Genomic DNA, 24,033 nt, shown 5'->3' with positions numbered 1-24,033 from the left:
TCTCTTCTTCTGTGTATGAATGGTGTGATGTGAGTCTCCCTTGTGTGCCTGTGCAGTCTGTCTTCCTCCCAGGTCTCCATGGTGACAGTGATCACCACATAGACACTGCTTGGCATCCTCCTCATCACATTCATTGTATATCTTACAATTCTGTAATCCTCTTTCAATGTTGTATTCTGTAAATTGTGTTTTATTCTGTACACACAACATCCATTGGCATCTGGACTGTTCAGGTGGCATCTGGACACTGCTTGGCATCCTCCTCATCATATTCTTCATATATTTTATGCTTCCATTATAATTCCGTTATCGTCTTTCAATGTTGTATTCTGTAAATTGTGTTTTATTGTGTACACACAATATCCATTGCACATTGTCTGTCTTGTGAGAGAGATCCCTCCTCGCTATCATGTGATAATGGGCTGTACAAATAAAATTGACTTGACTTGACCTGAACCTGCTACTACATATGAAGCTCAATTTGGAAAAGTAAAGTCATTCTAATTTTTTTTTCTTTTATTCTTTTGAGAGGTAAAATGTAAGAGTTGGGTGACCTGTGGCGTTGCCCCTGTAACTCTTCCTGGCTGGCTTGTTTAATATTTAAAGACAAAGTCAAATTGTGTATATTTTGTACATTTTATTAAAACATTTTCAATTTGAGCATATCATAAACATTCAGACAAGCCTAAGGTTTTCCCACTAGCAAACCATAAAACAATAAGATAACGTAATTGAAATATGATAATGGTATCCAGGGGTTTACCTTAAACCCACAATGAAAAAAAAAAGTTTCGGGGCGTGAAAAATCAAAGTCAAGTTTCATTACAACAATTTTTTTTTGTTTTTGTAGATATAATGCCATGAGCAGAACGAATTTCAAATGAAGGAAAGTTGATGATGATACATTTTGCACGGTGAACCTTGTGTTGTCAGTCTCTGTCAATACAATGAATTCCTTTTTTTTTCTTCTTGAAATTATTAAAACTGCAACACACCTGTCAAAGTCTGAAGTGTGAAATAGAGATGTTAAAATACCAAAATGTTTACCGGCAATGCTGACGCCAGGAAAGTATCACAGTACTGGGGAGTAGTATGACAAAAGATATTTCAAATGATTAAACGCATTACTAGATCTTTTACTAGATCTCTTGATGCATGCTCAATAATCCAGGTAAGAAAATCAAAGTGACATCAACGACTAAGTGACAACTAAGTGACATCTTCAGATGTCACTTAGTTGAGTGATGACACGTGTCTGTCAATAAACGTTGTATCCTGATGAACTGATTCAACCTTCTTTGATCGTTTACTAGACGTTTTGGTGATATATTCTTTCAAAGTTAGATGCTGGGCCTGTTCATTTTTGACGCTAAAAAGCCCCTAACACAACTGTGAGTCATGTACGAACAGCAAAGCCAAGGATGCTGCTGGTCTCGTGCCACCGGGATCACGAAGAGCTGGAATTAGTGGTGGAGGTGACGAATCCTGCAACCCTCGCTCGCATCGACATGAAAATAGTGTCTGTTTTTGGCACAGGTATCTCTTTATTGTGATCCCTAGTCTACACCAGAAGCAATTTAGCCATCTTTTTTTCCCCACTCTCTTTTCAGTTTTAATCCGTGCTGTGATATGACTCAGCTCCGTCACGCAACTCTGACCTGCTGCGTCTCCTCATGCTTCAAGTTAGTATGTTTGTTTTCTACATGCGTGTGGAAACACATCGCTGATTCCCAGTGCATAGGCTTTAAAGACATTGACATCTCAATATTTAAAAAAAAAAATTCTTGTTTTACTTCAATTCATTAGTATAGAAAACAGTTTACCCAGTGGGCCAACAAGGATTTTCACCATTATTATCACTGCACTTGATAGATATTTGTGAGTACTGATACAGGAGCAGAGCTATTGAAACCTTTCCTTCTTGTTCTGATGTAAGTGTAAATTGATCAAGTGTTCAAGTGTATTCAGTGACATAATTCCATCAATATTTTATCAGAAAAATTTACAAAATAGCTGTAGTGGGGGAAGATTTAGCTCTCTATGTCTGTGTGGATACAAATGATGTTGCTACTATGCTGCTTATGCAACACGTGTAGATGCGGGGTGATGGGGGAGTGCAGCTTTTCTCCACGATCAATACGTAAACAACATCTTGCACTTTTTTTGTTATATTTTGTGTTGCGTATCCCTCCTCTAGGAATGCCAAGACTACTGTAGGATGGTTTGCTTCCCTCTGCTGTGTGGCCCTACCGCAAGGTATGAAACCTTTATACAAGGAGAGTGAGAGACAACATGGGGAAGTTTCCAGAAAGGAGAGGAGCGTCAGTAGTCATCAGCTGCAAGAGAAAAGAAGAAGCAGAAGAAGAAAACTGGTTATCTACAGATGCCATTCACCCCGAGTCCACCAGGAAGAGGAGCATGCGATCCGCCTCCGATAGAGAGGTCAGAGGTCAGCAGACTTCGGGTATCATGCAGGCATGCAGTCACACCAAGGTGCTCTTACTTTCTATTGTGAGGATGCAGGTGCTGGCTGCAGTGCCTCGGCTGTTGACTGCCTTGCACATGTACTCGCCCTCGTCCTCGGGGAAGGTCTCTGGCAGGTACAAGCAGTATGTCTCCCCTCTATCTATGTACTGGTAATCCTCAGAGTCCGGCAGCGTCTCGCCCTCAAACCACCAGGTGACCTCGGGCTTGGGCTCACCGGTGATCTTGACAGTGAACCGGACAGGCTCTGCATCCACCACTGACTGGTTCTTCAAGGGCTTTTTAAACCACGGGGCCCCCGACCTGGCTTGATCCTCTTCGTCCTCGTAGGCGGCGGAGCCATTGATGATGCTTCCCTCATCTTCCTCCTCATCCTCCCTCTTCTGCCAAACAAAACAGGGCACAAGCTGTCACACACCACCCCATCCCAAAGAACAAGGTAACTGCAACCACTATGGCTGAAGTGCCACACTGTAAAATTTTCGACAGTGTGTGTTGCACACGTTTGAATATTCTCCCAATGGAACTGAGAACCGATACCTCAACAACAACTTCGAAGTATTAATTTAAAACTCCTCTTTTAACCCCTTCTACCCTTATTTATTAACTCTTATGCTGTTAATCAATTATGGCTTCTTACTGTTTCAATTTAATCGATTTTATTTTGAATCATACCATTCCATTATATTATGCTGCTATAGCTTCTTCGTTCTATTTTATACAGGTTAAATTCTTCATATTGTTACGTGCATGGACAAGTAGACACGTTGGTCCATGGTTAATGAATCTGGCCCTTTAGTCGACTGATCTACAGACTGGTTAACGTTGTCGCTTGCGGAGTAGGAGACACGGGTTCGCGTCCCGGCTGTGGCGGTTCACGGACTGCCCCCCCCCCCAATTTGCTGCAATATCTTTTATATTTTTACTACCCCCCCCCCGCCTTTCTCCCCAATTCTATCCGGCCAATTACCCCACTCTATCGAACTGTCCCGGTTGCTGCTCCGCCCCCTCGGGACGTAGCGTGGGATAATCACGCTATTCCTCCAGTTCCCCCTCGAACAGGCGCCCCGACCGACCAGAGGAGGCGCTAGTGCAGCGTCCAGGACATACACCCACATCCGGCTTCCCACCCGCGGGATCGACTCGAATCCCCAAACACGGTAATTCGATCCGGCGATCCCCGTGTTGGTAGGCAACGGAATAGACCGCTACGCTACCCGGACGCCGCAACATCTTTTATCTTAATTTTTCTCATGTACGCTGCTTTTTTTATCATTATTATTATATCTTCTTTCTTTTTTTTCACTTTCATTTAATTACAACCGCATTGCATTTTAAATACAACGTTTTCAGAGCACATTTCAAGTGCACGTTACTTCCATAATATGACGTATTTCCAGATAAAACCGGATATTAGGGCGGGATAAAACGGAGGGAGAGGTGTGATTTGATTGGGTGTTGCAAATCATTTTATGATCTTATTGGTTGAAATGTTCGAATGGCCGCCTGCTCGGACTTTGGTGACGGCGTCACAAAAACTTGTCCGTTTCAGAGAAGTTAATGTGGTTAGATTTTGACGTAAAATAAGTAACAAATTTGTTGGGTTTTTTGTGATTTTTTTTTAAAATTGTTGAATAGGGGCTTAATTTGACTGAAGAAATTAACTAACAAGGTGTAAACTACTAATAAGACACGTTAGCCTCTAGCCAACGGGTCTGACCCTTCAGCCGAGCGGTTAGTGATATCGCCTTATGGTGCAGTACACCCCGTACCGAATCCCGCACCGGGCAAGAAAATAACCGGTTACAAAGGTAAATAAGTCCCGACTTTGGATAAGCGGCTCGGATAACGGATCGAGGGTAAATAAGTCAATTTTGATTTCACGTTGGCTTTACTGTATGAAATGTGCCATATGAATAAAGTTAGACGATTGAATCTGTAACAATTAACGAACAGAACACGACAAAACAGGTAGCTTTACTTTTTGGAGGGCTGCGTCAATTTCCTGCTGTTCGAACTGCATTCTCTGTAGCTTCTGCTCCTCCACCCTCCTCCTCTCCTCCTCCTCTCTGGCTTTGGCCATTTGTTCAAAACGGGCGCGCATGTCCACCTTCTGTTTGAACGGCGACTCGTCCATCTTCACCGGGGCCATCCTCTCTTCCTCGTCCTCCTGAAAGACACAACCACCTCAATTTGTGACACTGACGCGATGGTTTTATTCCATCACTAGGAGGACAGTAAGAGTCCTGTCATTTAAGCAGCATTTCAAGGCTGTTGCACAAAAACGTCCATTTCCCAGTTGTCTTTTGTTTTGGATTGTAGAAAGAGTAATCTCATTTTTCCAGACTGATGACCAGTTAACGAGTTCTTAATGAGGTCCATGGTCCCTAAACTCATCAAAGTCACTCCGTCCGTTAAAGAGAAGCAATCATGATTTTCAGTATTATCGCTTAATATGTGTTTGTAGGGATAATGCTCCATTAGCAGCCATAATACTGAGCAGTCCTCAGCCTGTTTTTTCTGAAACACCATCCAAATTGTGTCCGCGAGTGATGTCAATGGTGGGTAATTGTGAATGTGAAAGCTACAACCCTTACTTCCTGGTTTTCCTCTACCTTTGGCAGCCTTCGGGGAAATAGGCTACACTGAAATAAGGAAATGTGAATAACAATGCTATATACAGCTGCTGTAGTGAATACCACTGAATGCCTACATACAAAGACAGTGATTCATGGACTGTCTGCCATTGGCATCATTTCAGAGACACAGAAGACTGTTCAGTATTATGGCTGCTAATGGACTGTTATCCTTACAACAAACATATAGTGTTATAATATGTAATATACAAGATAGTCAATGTGCTGCAACAAGATAATTGTGATTCCTCTTCTTGTTTCAGCTTGTTCCCTGTTTCGCAGGGGTCGCCACAGCGGATTTTATAGTTTCCATCGCTACCCTGTGAGGGCACAGCACCAATGGCGGTTGTTGTTAACCCGGGCCTCGACCGAGCCGGTATGGTCTTGTCAATCCGCATGCTGATTTGGCAACATTTTACCTCGGATGCCCTTCCTGACGCAACTACTAACCCTATGGACGGGGGACAGGTAAAGCGCTGGATGCCATCCTAGTATTCATGGACTTGTGCCCATGACTATCGCCATTGTTGTAAATTGTGATTGTTTGCCTTTAATTTCAAATAAAACCCTGATAATCGCTCAAACTGGAGTGAAACTGAGGTTGATCACATATATGAAATGTAAATCAAAGTAAAAGGTTTGTATTTTCGGTGATGTCCACAAATTACACAAAATTTGAGTAAAAGTCAAATGTCTGTTAGCGGGTTCCCAGTATCTATACCTCCTGGAACCTCTCTGCCTCTCTTTCTTTGATTTCCTCATCGATAGCCTTTCTCCGCGCTCTCTCCTCCTCAATCTTTTTCTGGATCTCCTCATCTGTCAGCTGCTTAATCTTTTCAAACTTGGACTTGAGGTTTTTGGCCTGAATGGAGCCAGTCCTCTTGAGTTTGGTCAGCTCCTCGTACTCTGTGCTGACGGCATCGGAGCTCTCATTCACCTCATCCTAAGAAGAGGAAACAGATTGTAATATGGACAGCTTTGAATGAAATAATAAATAATAAGGGAAGAAAAAACCAGAAAACTATACTCAGCAATTTTAAGGCCCAAACAGCAATTTCAATAGAGTGTCAGCTGTACTAACATCACTGTACCAATACTGTTCATAAAGATTTTTAGAAAAATCCTTAATTAGCCTTTGTTATTATTACCTTGTGTTATCATTACATTTTGTTACATAAGCTAATTTTACAAGACATCTAAATATATGTTTTGATGTCTTTTATTACATAAGTAAAAATATTTTGCATATTGAGGCTATAATAAGCTTGTTCATATTTAAAACCAAACCTGTATATTGAGTTTTCATAGGTTATAAGTTGCAGTACACTGAATATAATATGATAAATGAATATATCCAATCATGTAAACAAGTAAATTCCAGATGGTTAGAGAGCGAACCTGTCCCATCTCTTGTCTGAGCTGTTCAAACTCCTGCTTCTCCTGCTCCATTTTCTTTTTGCGCTCCTCCGCCTTGCGTCTCCTTTCAGCCTCCTCCCTGTGTTTGAGGAGCTCCTCGAAGTTGATTTCCAATTTCCCAGGATTTAATGCTTCCAGAGACTCACTCTTTGCCATCCCATCCTCCTCACCTTGTTCCTGTCATGGCAAACACAGAATTCTGTTTGAGTCTTATCTTAGCTTATCTTTGTTTATTTCATTTTAGCTAAGCTTGTCTCATTTATCTCAAACTAGCTTATTTTATCTAATCTAATTTTATCATAGCTTCTCTCATCTTATCTTAGCTTATCTCATCTCATCTTAGCTTGTCTTATTTTATTTCAATTTAGCTTAGTTTATCTCATCTCATCTCAAACTAGCTTATTTTATCTAATCTCATTTTATCTTAGTTTATCTAAATTTATCCCATCTTATCTTATCTTAGCTTAGCTTAGCTTAGCTTATTTTAGCTTAGCTTATCTCATCTCATCTCATTTTAGCTTATCTCATCTTAGCTCGTCTTAGTTTATTTCATTTTAGCTTAGCTTATCTCATCTCAAACTAGCTTATTTTATCTAATCTCATTTTATCTCATTTTATCCCATCTTATCTTATCTTGTCTTAAATTATCTTAAAATCCTTTTTAACCTAAACATAACTCAACCCTAACCCATGTAAACTTAACCATCCAAGGTTATTAGCTTCATTTATCTTAGCTTATCTCATTTTATCGTATCGTATCGTAGCTTATCTTATCTCATCTTATCTTATCTTATTTTATCTCATCCCAGCTCATCTTAGCTTATCTCATCTCATCTCATATTAGCTTATCTTGTCTTGTTTTATCTTATCTCATCTCATCTCATCTAAAACTATCTTAGCTTGCCCTTTCATATTTTTTCTTACATTGTCTTAAATGATCTGACAATCCTTTTTAACCTCAACATAACTCAACCCTAACCCATGTAAACTTAACCATCCAAGGTTATTAGCTTCATTTTGTCACAGAACAGAACAATTCAGGATGGTGTCATTTTATCAACATGTTACCTCCGGAGTCCATTGGCATTATGTAATATGCATACTGACTTCAGTTTGTCACATAGCAAAACACTGTGAGATCATCTAAAACACAACACAAACTCAAACTTCAAAGCGAAGCACGCTATGATTATGCGTCTTTTCTTATTCTTGCATCAAACCAGCACCACCAGTTTGCAAACTCTTGTTTCTTTCAGCCTTGCTAACATTTGCTGTTAGCAGTGAATGCTTTCAATAAGATAGGAGCGTACAGACAATAGTTATTACCTCTCAAGTCGTTATATTAAAAACAAGATACACTTGAAATTGAAAATGTCTTACTTCCTCATCTCCATATGTAGACTTTTCCTGATCCAGGCCAGGGCTCTTAAAGAAATAATTTAGAGAAGGGGACAGCAGTGCAGGTGTACTGTTCGAGCCCATCAGAGTAATAATATACAGTGCATCGACACAAAGTCCAGTTAATCAGTCCAATTATCAAACATGTCAAATCTGTGTCAGATATAAGTTGTATTGGTATTATTGATTGCATTGATGATCATTGGGTGGGTCTATACGCTCAGCTGATAGATAGGTGGTATTAATAATTGAGCAGATCGTCAGATGTTGCAAGTCATCGATATGGACTTTTCTTGACGTAATAATGTATGCTTAAATAAATTTCAGCATAGACAGAGTTAAAGTTTTCGAGAAAACAACTTTTATATATAGTACGTATATAAAAGTTGTTTTCACATGTGAACACATTGTGCACACATATGGATATTTGCATGTGTTTTTCAATTGTGGTGTATTTGATGATGGCGACTTAGCCGACTCAGTAGCAGCACATTGTAAGAGCAAAACAACTTGAGTCCATGTAAGACCAATACGATATTAAGACAGAGTAACAGAATTAGGACAGAACGCCTACAGCACACTGGAGCTGGTCAGTGTATGGATATAATATTGATATGGTGATACGAAACTAGATGTGTTGTGGGACTTTGGTTGTGGTAACATGGTGATATAACTTAAATGTTGTCATTCTCTGGTCTTAAAGGCTGCATTACAGTAAAGTGAGACACTTTTCTGAACTTATTCCACTGTTTTAGTGACATGAACAATGAATGTCTCTACCTGCTTGCTCATCATATCCACATTACTAGTAATCATCGATCAATGTTTTCTGCTGTGTAAATATCTTGTGAAAGCACCAATAGACATCCCCAAAATACCCTCACATTGTCAAGGTCCAGGTATTCAGTCAATAAGATCATGATATTTGATTCTGTCCATACTGCCCAGCTCCATAGCACACTTTCAAAATGTTAGTTATCAGCCAGATACATGCTGTGTTTTTGTCTTCTTTTTCGTTTACGACACGTTGGACAATAGGATAAGCGGACGTACCATGTTCTTGCGAGCCTCGGCAAAGAGCTTCTTCTCCTCCTCCAGCCTCCTCTTGGCTTCCTCCTCCTTTTTCTTCTGCTCGTCCTCTCTCCTCTGGCGCTCCATATCCTCAAAGCTGACGCACAGCTTCCCTGGTTTACTGCCCTCCAGATTCAACATGGCCATCAGCACTTCGTCATCTTCTTCAACCACCTGGGACAGAAGGGGGTGAAAAAATACATCAAGAGTAAAATAAACTCGGAGAGGGCTGTTAACTTTGGACCACGTCATACCACTTTCCTATTGTTTCAGTAAATTTGTTTAAGTCAGTAGTATAATAGTATAGTGCAAAGTTATTAGTTCAAGTCGATTTATTTCTATGGCCCTTGATCACAGTTTAGTCCCAGATGGCTTTGCAGTCACCTTTACATTCTGTACGATGTGCTATATCACATTGTATGCAGTGTATGACAGCCCCTATCGTTACACCCTTGATTTGGATGAGGAAAAACTCCACAGAAAAGGAAAAACATTATCATGAAAACAAATGGGAGAACCCTCAGGAAGAGTATCAGAGGACATTCAGTAGAATAGATGAGCAGGGGGGCGTCCGGGTAGCGTAGCGGTCTATTCTGTTGCCTACCCACACGGGGATCGCTGATTCGAATCCCCGTGTTACCTCCGGCTTGGTTGGGCGTCCCTACAGACACAATTGGCCATGTCTGTGGGTAGGAAGCCGGATGTGGGTATGTGTCCTGGTCGCTGCAGTAGCGCCTCCTTTGGTTGGTCGGGGCACCTGTTCGGGGGGGAGGGGAATAGCGTGATCCTCCCACTCACTACATCCCCCTGGTGAAACTCCTCACTGTCAGGTGAAAAGAAGTGGCTGGCAACTCCACTGGTATCGGAGGAAGTAGTCTGCAGCCCTCCCCAAATCAGCAGAGGGGAAGGAGCAGCGACCAGGACGGCTTAGAAGAGTGGGGTAATTGGCCAAGTACAATTAGGCAGAAAAGAGGGGGGAAATCCAAAAAAAAAGATGAGCAGTAACTGAAGGACAGTAACCTGTCAATGAGGCGCTAACATTGTACATGACTTATAGCAAAATAAAGGAAACTTAGTCATCATAGAAACTGCAAAATGTATCCATTCATTTATTGGTGGAGTAAATCAGTATAGTATCTTAGTAGTATGATTAGTATTAGTATAGTAGTATTAGTAGCAGTAGGGCTGTGCATAATTCAATATTCTTGTTTATTGTCTTTCAGTGGTATTGTTTTGGGATGAAATTCAGATATTGTCATATTGTGATACACAATTTTGTCTAAATTAATTAATTAATGATAACAAGAATCTATGACCTAAAATTTCTCACAACATGTGTGTGAAATATTTAAGGGAATATTACTGGGAAACTATTTTTTATGTTATTCTTTACATTAGCAAACAGTTCAACGTCATGAACCTCAGTTGGATTTTGAAACAGGGTATTTTTGCATCTGTAAGCAGATATGGGGATAAAGAATTTAGTTGACTCACTGGATTATCTACTACTACTACTTTCGGCTGCTCCCGTTAGGGGTCGCCACAGCGGATCATCCGTTTCCATTTCTTCCTGTCTTCTGCGTCTTCCTCTGTCACACCAGCCACCAGCATGTCTTCCCTCACCACATCCATAAACCTCCTCTTTGGCCGTCCTCTTTTCCTCTTCCCTGGCAGCTCCATATTCAGCATCCTTCTCCCAATATACGCAGCATCTCTCCTCCACACATGTCCAAACCATCTCAATCTTGCCTCTCTTGCTTTGTCTCCAAACCGTCCAACCTGAGCGGTCCCTCTAATATAATTGTTCCTAATCCTGTCCTTCTTCGTTACTCCCAGTGAAAATCTTAGCATCTTCAACTCTGCCACCTCCAGCTCCACCTCCTGTCTTTTCATCAGTGCCACTGTCTCCAAATCATATAACATAGCTGGTCTCACAACCATCTTGTAAACTTTCCCTCTAACTCTTGCTGGTACCCTTCTGTCACAAATCACTCCTGACACTCTTCTCCACCCACTCCAACCTGCCTGCACTCTCTTCTTCACCTCTCTTCTGCACTTCCCGTTACTTTGGACAGTTGACCCCAACCAAGTATTTAAACTCAAATGCCTTTGTCACCTCCACTCCTTGCATCCTCACAATTCCACTGCCCTCTCCCTCTTATTCACGCATAGGTAGTCCATCTTGCTCCTACTGACTTTCATTCCTCTTCTCTCCAGTGCATACCTCCACCTCTCCAGGCTCTCCTCAACCTGCACCCTACTGTCGCTACAGATCACAATGTCATCCGCGAACATCATCGTCCATGGAGACTCCTGCCTGATCTTGTCCGTCAACCTGTCCATCACCATTGCAAACAAGAAAGGGCTCAGAGCCAATTCTTGATGTAATCCCACCTCCACCTTGAACCCATCTGTCATTCCAACCACACACCTCACCATTGTCACACTTCCCTCGTATCCTGCACCACTCCTACATACTTCTCTGCAACTCCTGACTTCCTCATACAATACCACACCTCCTCTCTCGGCACTCTGTCATAAGCTTTCTCTAAATCTACAAAGACACAATGCAACTCTATCTGGCCTTCTCTATACTTCTCAATCAACATTCTCAAAGCAAACATCGCCTCTGTGGTATTCTTTCGTGGCATGAAACCATACTGCTGCTCGCTGATCATCACCTCTCCTCTTAACCTAACTTCTATTACTCTTTCCCAAATCTTCATGCTGTGGCTGATCAACTTTATACCTCTGTAGTTGTTACAGTTCTGCACATCGCCCTTGTTCTTGAAATCGGTACCAGTATGCTTCTTCTCCACTCCTCAGGCATCCTCTCACTTTCCAAGATTGTGTTAAACAATCTAGTTAAAAACTCACTGGATTATATATCTATATAAATCTATATCTATATAGATAGCTATATATATGTATTGTGTAAAATTCTCATAATTATGATGAGATAGCAGCATTAGTGTTGTGGTATATCAGTAAAACAATTTGTATGAAAATGTAATAGTATTAATTTGTTAGTATAATCTATTAGTATAAGGGAATTTACATATAATGATTATAATGATGTGTTAATTTATATTTGTATAAATTGTTAGTATATTTTTGTATCTGCTTCAAATTGGCTACTACATATGAAGTTCCTTTTTGGAAAAATAGAGTTATTCTATTCTATTCTATTTGAACCCAGCAATTCAAAATCCACATGTGGACTGTCTTGACAAGGTAAAATAATGTAGGACAAACAACGCACCATCGCTGGAGCTAAAAAAACAACTCCATTGCCAACTCATTTGCTTTCACTTGCTAGTTTTTTGTCAACCCAGTTACACCGTAACCGTTCCTAACTGATGCAATCTTCATAATCTCATGATTAAAGTTCAACAGCCAAGGGACCATTACCATTACACATTACGCCACAGTTGTCAACCAATCAGAGAGCTGGATTCCCCCTCACCTTTTTACAGGTTTGAATTGATGGTGTTTCAAACTGGATATGTGTTCAACCTGCATAGTGAGGTTGCTCACTATAGGAGATGTCTGAATTTGCTTTGTGGTATTACAGTGAGTGGTGCGTTCATATTTTATATGGCAATCATACTGACCATGCTCTTCCTGGCTTCAGCGAAAGCTCTTCTCTCCTCCACCATTCGTCTCTTGGCCTCCCCCTCAGCTTTCTTGCGCTCCTCTTCCACTCGCTGCCGCTCCAGCTCCTCAAAGCTCAGTCTCAGTTTTCCAGGTCTGAACTCCTCCTTCTCCCCCTGGGCATCCTGGTTCTCCTCCTCATCTCCTTCCTGGGAGAAGGAAGAAGAAGAAGGAGGAGGAGGAAGAGTAGGAAATGAGAAAGAAGAAGGAGTAGAAGAAGAAGAAGAAATTAACCAAACACAAACTGGATTATTCAAGCCATAGCAAGGTTTTAAGGTTCAAAACTTTGGGTTCAACACCAAATGAAGGCTCGTGTGTTAACTTGTCAAGTCAAAATAAGAAATTATGATGGCCTTTAATTGAGGTTGGTGGTGTCTTTGACCCTGTTTTGGAGTTACTCATTGAATAATAACGCATTAGTTTGCTATCAAAGGATGTTGCGGTAGAAGTATTTTTATGTATAATTTTTACCTTTCAAAACCTCAGAAAGTAGAGTAAAATCCTGTATACATGCTACATGCTAATTCTAGCAATAGTAGTTGAATAAATTGTAGTAGTAGAAGTTGTTGTGGTGGTGGTAGTAGAGGCGATGCTAATACTACTACAAAAAAAAAATTGTCTGCACTTTAGGTCTTTTGACCAAAAAGTGCTAAGTAGTTTCTCCTTTTTCATCTTGTTATTTTGTACTAGTATTGTCATTATTGTTGTTGTTGCATTACAAATCTTCAGGCATAACTTCGTTTGTTAAACATTGTGTTTCATAGAATCGATAGCTAACACATCCAGGGATCTATTTTTAGGCCTGGGAATCTGGCTCACCATTTCCAGCTTGGCCTCCTCGAAGGCTTTCTTCTCCTCCAGGAGGCGACGTTTAGCGTCCTCCTCTGCCAGCTTCCTCCTCTGCTCCTGCCTTTCCTTCTCCTGCTCCTCAAATGTCAGCTTGAGTTTACCAGGAGTCACCTGCTCCTTCTCTACTGCCTTCAGCTCCTCATCCTGAAACCAGATGATTCGAAGAAACAAACATCGTCACAATCACCATGGCGGTTAGAGGACAAGAAATTATTATTATCATCGGTGGTAGTAGTTATACTACTAGGAGTAGTACTACTCCTAGGAGTAGCAGTATCAATCTAATTTATATAGCGCTTCTCAAAATAACTGTTAAAAAGTGCATTACAAGACACAATAGAATAAATCACGCTGATAAAACCATAGAAGTGTAGATATCACAAAGGGAAGTCGCAGTAGTCATGGCAGTGGTGATGGTAAATCAACTGTTACAAGACACAATAACACCATTAAAGTGTAAATATAAAAAAATGGAAGTAATACTAGTAGTGGTTGTAGTAGTCATGGTAGTATTAGTCGCAGTAGTAGTGATAGTAGTAGTAGTAGTAATAGTAGTGGTAGTACTAGTAGTACTAATAATAGTAGTGGTAGTTGAAGAAGAAAGAAAGAAGAAAGCCACTTTATTTTGTCATTGTATTCTTACAATGAAATGTGTTCTCTGCATTTAACCCATCCTATTATATAGGAGCAGTGGGCAGCTGCAGCACCCGAGGACCAACTCCAGTTCTTCTTTCCATTGCTTAGTAGTAGTAGTAGTAGTCGTAGTAGTAGTAGTAGTGGTGGTAGTGGTGGTCGTAACAACAACAACAACTTAAGTTTTGTATAGCGCCTTTCAAGAAGAACCCAAGGATGTAGTAGTAGTAGAAGTGGTAGTAGTAGCAGTGGCAACCTAACAGAGCACTTTTCAAGTGCTTTATGAGACTCAATTTAAATAGGTCACATTAATAAAACCATAAAAGTGAAAACATCAAAAAATGGAAGTAATAAAGAAATTAAAACTCGTAAATGTATAAAAAGCCAAGGAAAAGAGCACTTAAATCAATGAAACAGGCTTGGAAAAAAATGACCATACACATCTATAAATATTCTTATAGACTAAAAAGGGCACAGATGACTTGGACATTACAGTTTATACAAACAAGTTGTCAGTAACAGACAAAAAAGTGTTAATGTGTTTATTCTTTATCTATCTATCCGTTTGAATGTGTTGCCTCCTCCTACCGGCTGGGAGATGGAGAGTCGCTTGGCGTCCCTGAAGGAGCGTCTGTTTTCATGGTAGCGTTTCTTCTTCTCCTCCTCCGCCTTCTTCTGCAGCTCCTCCCCTCTACTCCTCTCCATGTCCTCAAAATTCATCTTGATTTTGCCCGGGGGTCGTGACAGCTTCGCCGGCACCACCCGGACTAGGATGGTGTCATCTCCTTCCTTGGGTTTTAAATTAAATAATAATAATGATAATGCTAATACTACTACTACTAATAATAATAATGTGAGCTTGTCATAAGAAAGCCAATGAAAATATTAATCATCAAAACAACATGAAGTTGTGATGATTTGATTGACAGATGTATATGTAGTAGGACCTTCACAGTGACAAAACAGGTGGACCTTATGAGACGTATGAGATATTTGAAGTACTATTGTGTTTTAATGATTTAGTATCAGTAACTTTTATTTTTAAATACCATCTTGTTTGGCAAGGCCTTTGAATTATTTCAGTTTTTTTCCTCTGTTATTATATCACACATTGCACTTATATTTAGGCACATACACCCTTCACTTTTCACATGCTTCATTGTGTGATTTGATGATATTTGTTATTCTTATTTTCCTTTTTGTGAAGCGCTTTGTAAGTTTGTCCCCCCCCCCCAAGAATTGTAACCCAGCGGTACTGGAAGGCAACTGAGACAGTATTTAGACCTGTACTGACTGAAACCTTTATAAATGTAAGATGTGGTGTTTTCTATTGTCACTGGTGTCTGATATTCTGATCTAACAGCAGACGACCGGTAACGCCTTATAATGAAAAGCTGCCTAAGCGCTCATAGCACACACATATCAGTGGCCGTCTTATTAGTACACTCTGCCATGTGTGTCTTGTGCCTTCTTCTTCTCTCAGCTGTATTTAAAACCTTCCTACTGGCACTGACTAGACTGTCTCATCATCATCATCATCAGCGGTTACTTGAGGTTGAGTATTACTGTCCTTCTAGGTCCTTGTGGGTATTCTTGCTGGAGGACGCCTGTACATGACAATTTTTTACGTGGAGTGGCTGATGCACCTGCAGCCATCACACGGTCCTTGACAGGGGGTGGCCAGAGTCCAATGGCATGGAGAACCAAGATGATTTGGGGGCCACCCTCTGTTGCAACCTTCATCTGCCTTCATTGGCATTGTCTTCAGCCAGTTCCACTGTTGAGGTCTTTGTTGGCTCGCGCTTCATCTGGAACCTCCACCTTGACCTATCCACCTTGGGTGACCTTACCAGGAGCCAAGCTCTGGATGACATAGCTCTTGGGATCATTAGTACACGCAAGCTTCTCCACCACGACAAGGTGGTGATCCAGGAGAAGACCAGACTGTCTACACCAAAAGATTTGACCTAATTTTAGCCATTTAGGACTTTGTGTCTAAACTTGACCTTCAGGATCAGAAATGTCAGGTCTGAATTCCAATTTTTCTTGTGTTTTCTCCTTTTCTTCCCAGATATAGTCTATTCCCCCGATCTAACTCATGCAATCAATGCTAGAAGGCATGAATTCAGCTGATGGGAGTCAACCAACACATCAGCTCTGGGCATTTATGTATTTATTTGTAATGTTATGAGATGGTTAGCCACATTTTCAAGTCCTTTGCTAATGGTAAAGTGTGTTATAAGGTCTTATATAAGTGCCCTATCACTCATTTATTAATCACTATTCAACAACCATCCATTATAAAGCATGAGCTTTTTAATGAATGTAGGTCACTCTCACAAACCGTCAGAGGATGAGAATGTGTAAGTGAACATGGATGGGGGTCAATCTCACAAACCACACTGAATGTAGGTCAATCTCACAAACCGTCAGAGGATGAGAATGTGTAAGTGAGCATGGATGGGGGTCTGCTGCCCCAACAATCATCATTTGCAGTAGGTCAGTCTCTGAGAGTCTAAGATAGGAGAGTCTAATTTGGTCGGGGCGAGGAATCGGGCAGGAGCTAATTTGGTGGCTGGGCGGTGTGGGAAACAGTTGCCAGTCACATGCTGTCTACACCTGCCGGTGTCTGTGGGCCGCCGACTTAAAGGCCTCCACGCAGTTGTCCCCTGATCACCGAGTCAGTGCTTCCTCTGAGCCTAAACAAGCTTTTTATTTTAATATCTAAACGCCGTCCAACTCTCCACAACTGGGTCAAGCTGTTGCCGACACCATTTCATATTCGTTTAGAAATCCCTCTGTAAGCTTTGAATAAAGCTTAGCTGGAAACTCAAAAGAAAACTTCTTAGATAAAGCATGGGAGAATATGTGAGGCATATTTTGAATAAACAATTTAAAACACTGTAAAAATAAGCAACTACTTTAGCTTCTGTTTTAATATCTCCGATTTTACCAAGTCTATAGTGTGTTAGTTATAAGTTGACGAGAAAACCTGAATGACACAGTGGAAAAAACAGTTAGCTTGTGGCAATCAGTCGATAGTGAAGACCAAACCAGTGACGACTAGTTGAAGATGTTCAAATATGCTGTATTAAAACCTGGAATACGGTGGCCACGTTCACCAGAATACACCCTTCAGCCTGCTGGACACGTCTTCACAAAACTTTTTGAGACTTTTTATCCTTACAGCTGCTGAGCACGATGAAGCACTACGGTGGTACCAAATAATAACATGCAAACTATGTCAAAATAAAAGGCTAGAAAAAAAATCTTATCTGTTATCTAATCCCACTGTGCTGGAAAACAGTTCCTCTCATTCAGTTGTTAACATCACACAACTGACCGAGTAGTACTACCTTTGATGACTTTAATTGAAAAAGATTATAATTAAGTTCAAGAGGTATGGCAAAACATATTAGCCTATAATTACTTACCTGGAAAAAGGGAACATTGCATAACATTCCCAGGGAAAGCACTTCCTTAGAAATTCGAACACAATCTGTTCTTAACATTATCTGTGCCTTGGAAACGTTCGATTTATAAAACCCTTTTCATTCACAACACATTTACCTCCCATCTTTTCAAATCCAAAACGTCCTGTTCTCTGTGCGGTGATGTAAGATGCCTTTTCTAGCACAAGTGCCCATTCTGGCAGCAAAAAGCTACTGCCACGCTTATTGCTGGCGTCAGACCTAGGTCCAACCTACACCAACTGTTTGGCTTTCAAATGCCACTTAAAATAACCCCACTGGCCTGGCAGCTGAGGATTACCTGAACGACTACAAGATACATGGAGGCCATTCCCTCCGGATAGAAATCAGCTCAACTATCCACAAGTCTGATCTCGTTACTTATTTCCGGTGGCCCTGATACACAGAAACCCCCTGTCCCCGAGTTTACGTACCTCTGCGGCTTTCTTAGCCAGCTCTTTTTCAATCTTGGCTTTTTCTATGCTGTCCTGATCAGCCCTCTTCTTCCTCTCACCCTCCATCTTCTTCTTCTCCACCTCTTGCCTCTGTTTCTCCATTTCCGCAAACTTCCCCTTCACACTACCTGAGGACATGAAGGAGAGGGGGAGAGAGGTCAACCGTGGTTGGTTCCTTCTACCCATCCAACCGGACTGCTTCATGTGAAATCACTTTTCCCCTGAGCTGATTCCTATTCCCATTCCTGTTCCCTGACAAGTTTTACCTGTGATCTTGGGGACGTAGGATTTCTCCACCTTTGTCGGCTTCACCTCCTCTTCTTCATCACTGGAGGCGAGGAGTTCTTTTATCTGTGGTGGATCAGAAGGGGAGTGTAGTGAGGTTACAGTTTAGCTGGGATCATCTGCTTTGCCCCTATGGAGCCATGCTGGTCCCAGCAAGAACAAGGGCCTAATCCCTGCTAATAGCCAGATCACATGACTGGCAGGATTGATTTTGATTGGCGCGTTTTGTTTTGGCATGCAGGGGAGATGAGCGTAGGTGTCCAGACCAGGCCAGCAACTGGGCAGCCGTACAGGAGGAAGGCTTGTTGTCCCCTGTCACTGGTAATCCACTCACATCAAACCGTATCACAGTATTTATCTTGCCACAGTGGCTTCAGATCATCTTGGTAAACATAAATCGCTTTTTGTGGGTTATTTTTTTTCCAGTTTCCATTGTGCATTCATTAATTGGGTTAAACCTCTGTTAATCATGTCAAGCACAAACCAAAGTTGATGATATTAAATAACTAGTAAATATTACTAGATGTTTAATATTACTAGATGATATTAAATAACTAGTAAATAACTCACTTACAGGTCATTGGTTAATCTGCACCTGCTTAATCTAATTTATGGTAATAAATGAGCTGTGGCTGGTCCCTGCAGCCATTTATCAGAAGACAATGAGATACTCTCAGGCCCACACGCACACACAAAATGTCACACCTATGGACAACTTAGTCTCTGATTTACAATAAATGCATGTATTTATACTATGGGATGAAACCAGAGATCCTCAAGGAAATCCAAACCAACACAAAGAAGAACATGCAAACTCCTCACAGAGAGGCCAGGCTCAAACCAGGCCATCACCATTCTGCTGGGATGCAGCAATGCTAACCACTAATTCGTTGTTGTTTTTTTTCTCCACAACTCACTCAGTGAAAGGTGCTATGTGTGATATTTCACCTTTCCTTAATCAAAATACGATTAGTAAATATCACTGGGGGTTGCTGAGTGGTATCTATTGAAACACTGTAATTGACTTACACACCTTCAACTCCACAGAGTCAGATGAGGGTTTTTGTTGTTATTTGAAGCCCCTTCCCCCAAAATAGACTCTACTCGTACTTCTGAGCAAGCTATTCATTAATCACAGCGAACAATATCTACTGACGGCATTTGAAAATGGTAGATGTCAGCAAACGTGCTGTGCATTTGATGACTCACTTCTGGACTCTGTTTCCAGATGTGAAGCACCTCATGGACCTGGCTTCTAACTCAATTACTCAAAAACTGACATTTACTCTCATGTTTGGCTGAACCATCTGTGTTTATTCAGTGTTATTAGGACCCCTCGAAAATGTTTTAAGAGTGAGTGCATCTAAAAATATATGCGGTTGTAAGTCATTAAAGACTATTTTTTTTCTTAATTAACATCACTGGTACGGAAATTAAGAAAAAGTGTTTTTTCTGCACCCCCACCACTATTCTCTTAGTCTGTCACTTGGTATTGTCCTTGTAGTTTCATTCGCTGTAGGATTTCACAGAAACACTATCAACAGAGATGTAAGTGAGATGTTCTCTAGCATCTTTAACCTGCTCAAACAAATCAATCTTTGGATAAAAGTTTTTAAGGGTTTTTGATGTGTCAGTTTGCTCTTCCGGTTGCTGGTTAGCTAAAAACGGTAGCATGTCTATGTTCCCTCAGCTCTACATTCCCTCAACCCTATTTCATTGAACTTACCTAAACTTAACAGAACCTACCTGAACCTGACTTAACCTCAGCCTCTACCTAACCCTTACCTTAACCCAATGCTTACCTTAACCGATAGCTAACCTATTTGCTAGCTAACCCACAGAGCTGAGGGAGCATAGGGCTGACAAGCTAATTTTAGTTCTGTTGAACCAGATTTAAAGCATCTATTTTACAATGTCAATGATGTAAATAATATGCAACGTTAGCTACTCAATTGAAAATGTGCAGTCAATACTCAGTCTGTTTCCAATTACAAACTTGATCCTGTATTGTTCTGCTCACAGCAAAGTCACACAACAGTTGTGATTCACATCTGTGACACTATATGCCCTTTGTCTTGCTCGCTTTGATTTGATATTCACATCTCTGTATGACAGAGGTCAGGATTTAAGTAGAACGACACACAGCACCTTTAATTACACAACACAGCGTGGTTGACGGTGGTGTCGAAGTGTGCGTTGAGGTCAACAGTGAATTCTCACACCAGCCGGTGTCGTTGTCACGCGGCCATGCCTCGTCATGCCATGCAGGTCGGGGATGTGGGTTAGTGGAGTTATCTGCCTTTGACCTGCTGCTTTCTACGGTTCCACTCCCGCTCCTTGATGTACTGATCCTTCCTCTTCTGCTGCTCGTCCTGGTTCCTCTGCCTGCTTCGTTCCTCCCTGGCTTTCTGCATGGTCTCAAACTTGCTCTTCACGTCGCCCTTATCCTTGCTGATTTTGGGCACATAAGTCCTGCTCACCGGCTTCCTTGATCTGAGGAGTCTCTGAGGTGAAACACCAAAATGGGAGGATGAATAAGTTATTATGAAGCGGGGTAAAATAGCTTTGGTGAAGGCTAAGTAGCAATCCATAAGTAAAACAAACTACATAAAGTGACAAAACACAGGGGAAAGCGCACAAAGAAGTTACTCTACTTTCAAAGAATGTACAGATACAGAAAACTCAGCTGACTTGTCAGCTTTTGCAAATTCAAATCTTTTTTATCAACACTGACAACAGATGGGGAAATTAGTGAATGTAGTGGCCAGTATTACATATGTGTTGTCCTAAAACACAGCTGAAATGTTGCTAAGCAAATTACTGAACCCTAAAAGTACTCCAGGGTATTTGTTCTCAAAAGTCCATGTTAAAGAGAAACAATCACAATTTTCAGCATTATCTCTCTATATATATGTTGTAGGGAAAACACATCATTGTCAGCCATAATACTCAGCAATCTTCTGTGCCTCTGAAACAATGCCAAAATTGTGAAAACTTACTTCCTGGCTTGCAATAGGCTGCATTAAGCATAAACCAGGAAGTAAGTTTTCACATTCACGTACACTTTTCTGCTCAGTTTTGGCGGTGTTTCAGAGACACACAGAACACTGCTCAGGAGTATGGCTGCCACTGGAGGTTTACCCTTATGGCCTATATATGCATATAAGACAGATATGTTGAAAATCAGGCCCTGTGATGGCCTGGCGGCCTGTCCAGGGTGTCTCCCTGCCTGCCACCTAGTGACTGCTGGGACAGGCTCCAGCATCCCATGGCCCTGAGAGCAGGATAAGCGGTTTGGATAATGGATGGATGGATGTTGAAAATCATGATCGTTTCCCTTTAAGAAGGGAAAAAGGTGCTTTTGAGGAACATGCAAACATTCTGTTTCCTTGGATATGTTGGCTAATGCTCTAATCTTACCCTTTAACTGTCCTCACCTCTTGTTTGATTGCCACTTCTGAAATGTTCTGCCGTGCGTCATTTGTGTCCGCTGGTGCAGCTTCCTGCGGCTTCGTCTCTTCTGTGTCATGTGCTACGCCATTTACTTGCGGTTTGTCTTTTTCACAGCTTACTGTGTTGCTCTTGTCCTGTTCCACACCATTCATGGCATGTGTCTCCTCAGTCTTATCACATACTTCACTGTTCGTCTTGCAAGGTTTTTTCTCCTCTTTGAGTGATTTCCCTGCACTTGCCTTATCCACTGCGTCATCTTTGTTGTCGGCCACGCTGTCTTCGTGACGCGTGGTCTCGTTTTCCTCGCCAGCCACGTCGTTCACATCATCGGCATGTACGTTTGGGACATCGGACATGACCTGTGCCACCTCCGTCATGTTTACAGCACGATGACAAGTTGACAAACAGGTGCACTTCAGAATTCACCTGCAAATCGATGGCAGGGGTTCAAATGTTAGCAGGTCACCTCATCCTTTTGCGTTAGGCTGCACATACAATCAAATAGTTTTTCTCTTTTTTTCTTTCCATCAAATCAGTTGTTTGACCAACAAATCAGTACAGATAGATAATATTGTGAATATTCATAATAAAATAGCCATCATCGAATCATTTGACAGAACTTTTCTTATATGCTGTGGCTTTGTGGGCATATTCATATTACAAATATTGACTTGATACTAAAAAATTTTTTTTTACTTGTGTCACATATACTCATTCTAAACCCCTTTCCTTTCTTTCCACGAGCAGGTTGGTGGGCCACGTGTCTGCAACAGGTGCTGAGTACAGAATTAAAGGGAAAGTTGTTTTTTAAAAAAAATCTTTTTTCCTATTGTTAGGAGCCAAACCAAGTGAAAGGTAGCAGAATCATCTAAATTGGTTCAGTATTGAGTAAGATAACCTCAGCTGACTGCTGCACACCAAGCTGCAATGCAGTCCTTCACAAATAACGTCCATTAAAGAGCTTTTTTTTTCTTTTCTTTTTTTTTTTTGGTGCTAACAGGCTCAAACTGTTTTGAGACACATCTGAAAACACTTTCCATTATGAAAAGATAATCCCAGTACAGTCAGTCATTAACACTGGTTGACCTTTTTTGCACTTCTCTCCAACTATCTCACATTTCCACTGTTGTCTTCCTGCAACATCTCACTCCTTGCGGGATTACAGAGCCAGACGTCTGTTCCGGGTTGGAAATGGATTGCTATTTATATAATTCAATGATTGATAGTGTGGAAAAGGCTCTTTAGACGCCTCTCATTGCACTCTGTCTGTTAGTGCCAAAAAATAGCTCATTTAGAAGACATTATCTGGTGAAGGATTATGTTACAGCCAGTGTGCAGCACTTGGCTAACGCTAGCTCACACAATACGTATTCAATTTAAAAGATTGTGCTATCCATCACTCAGTTTGACTCCTAACAACGGGAAAATAGGGTTTAGGTTAAAAACCTCTGGAGTTTTCCTTTAGGAGTAAAAAAAAAAGAGTTGCACCACTTTCCCGGCATGTTGAAATGAAACCCATTGCAGACCTGCTGGGCTCTAATTATAGCCCTCTTGTGTGTCCAGGACATGTGATCATGCCTATTTATGATGGGGGACATGCAGTAGGATAGGGCTGCAGAAGGCCCCCACATGCCTCCTCATGGACCCTTGACAAAATGGCCAGACTGGGAGCGAGGCAATCGGTTGAGTGGGAGCTGTTTGGGTTGTTAGTCATCCGACACTGCAGTGGTTGCTGCTTGTCATTGTCCTGAAATACCTCTTTAATTCAGGCACGACTAGGAAATTGGAAACTCTCGCCAAAGTGTCATAATGCAGTAAACAGCTTCAGTATAGCCCGTTAAAAAGGTGTGCAACTGTCATTGTGCTCCATGAATTGCATAGTGTAAGAGTAGGTACCATGGAATGGTTTGTGTTCTTATCAAAGGTCATCGCTGGTTTTGAACATGCACTTTAAGTTGCCTCCATCTACATGCTACCTAAACAGTAGTTAAAGGCCAAAATGATCACCCTGTCCATGTTGTAGTACCCTTCAGCTGTGCCGCACATTAACAGTACAGCCAAGGGACTGCGTGCAGTCCATTGCAGATACATTTCAGAGTCAAACTGATCTGTCTTCAGTTTTGAGACAAAATTCATGAGTCTTGTAAATCCCGTCTGTATTTTATTAGACTTTGCTTTAAGATGATTTTGGTGGGGGGGGGGGGGGGGGTGCCGACCATTCATTTCATC

At 41.3% G+C, this 24,033-nt stretch overlaps 1 protein-coding gene across 1 annotated transcript; it reads right to left on the bottom strand.

Moving 5' to 3' along the window:
* Positions 1-2,483: 2,483 nt before the first annotated feature.
* On the bottom strand, positions 2,484-22,181 carry nexn (nexilin (F actin binding protein)). The gene is made up of 13 exons (XM_056276903.1): positions 21,789-22,181; positions 20,658-20,855; positions 18,333-18,417; positions 18,046-18,194; positions 14,730-14,930; positions 13,479-13,652; positions 12,620-12,808; positions 8,988-9,179; positions 7,917-7,961; positions 6,519-6,713; positions 5,842-6,063; positions 4,466-4,654; positions 2,484-2,867 (listed from the first exon to the last, which is right to left on the bottom strand). The coding sequence occupies exons 1-13, from the start codon at positions 22,179-22,181 to the stop codon at positions 2,484-2,486; spliced, it is 2,616 nt and encodes an 871-aa protein (XP_056132878.1).
* Positions 22,182-24,033: the final 1,852 nt, after the last annotated feature.

Source organism: Lampris incognitus, chromosome 3 (assembly GCF_029633865.1).
Source record: "Lampris incognitus isolate fLamInc1 chromosome 3, fLamInc1.hap2, whole genome shotgun sequence".
In the NCBI taxonomy this organism is placed as follows: domain Eukaryota; kingdom Metazoa; phylum Chordata; class Actinopteri; order Lampriformes; family Lampridae; genus Lampris; species Lampris incognitus.
Note: the sequence above shows the minus strand (reverse complement) of the source record. Positions and strands in the feature narration are given on the sequence as shown.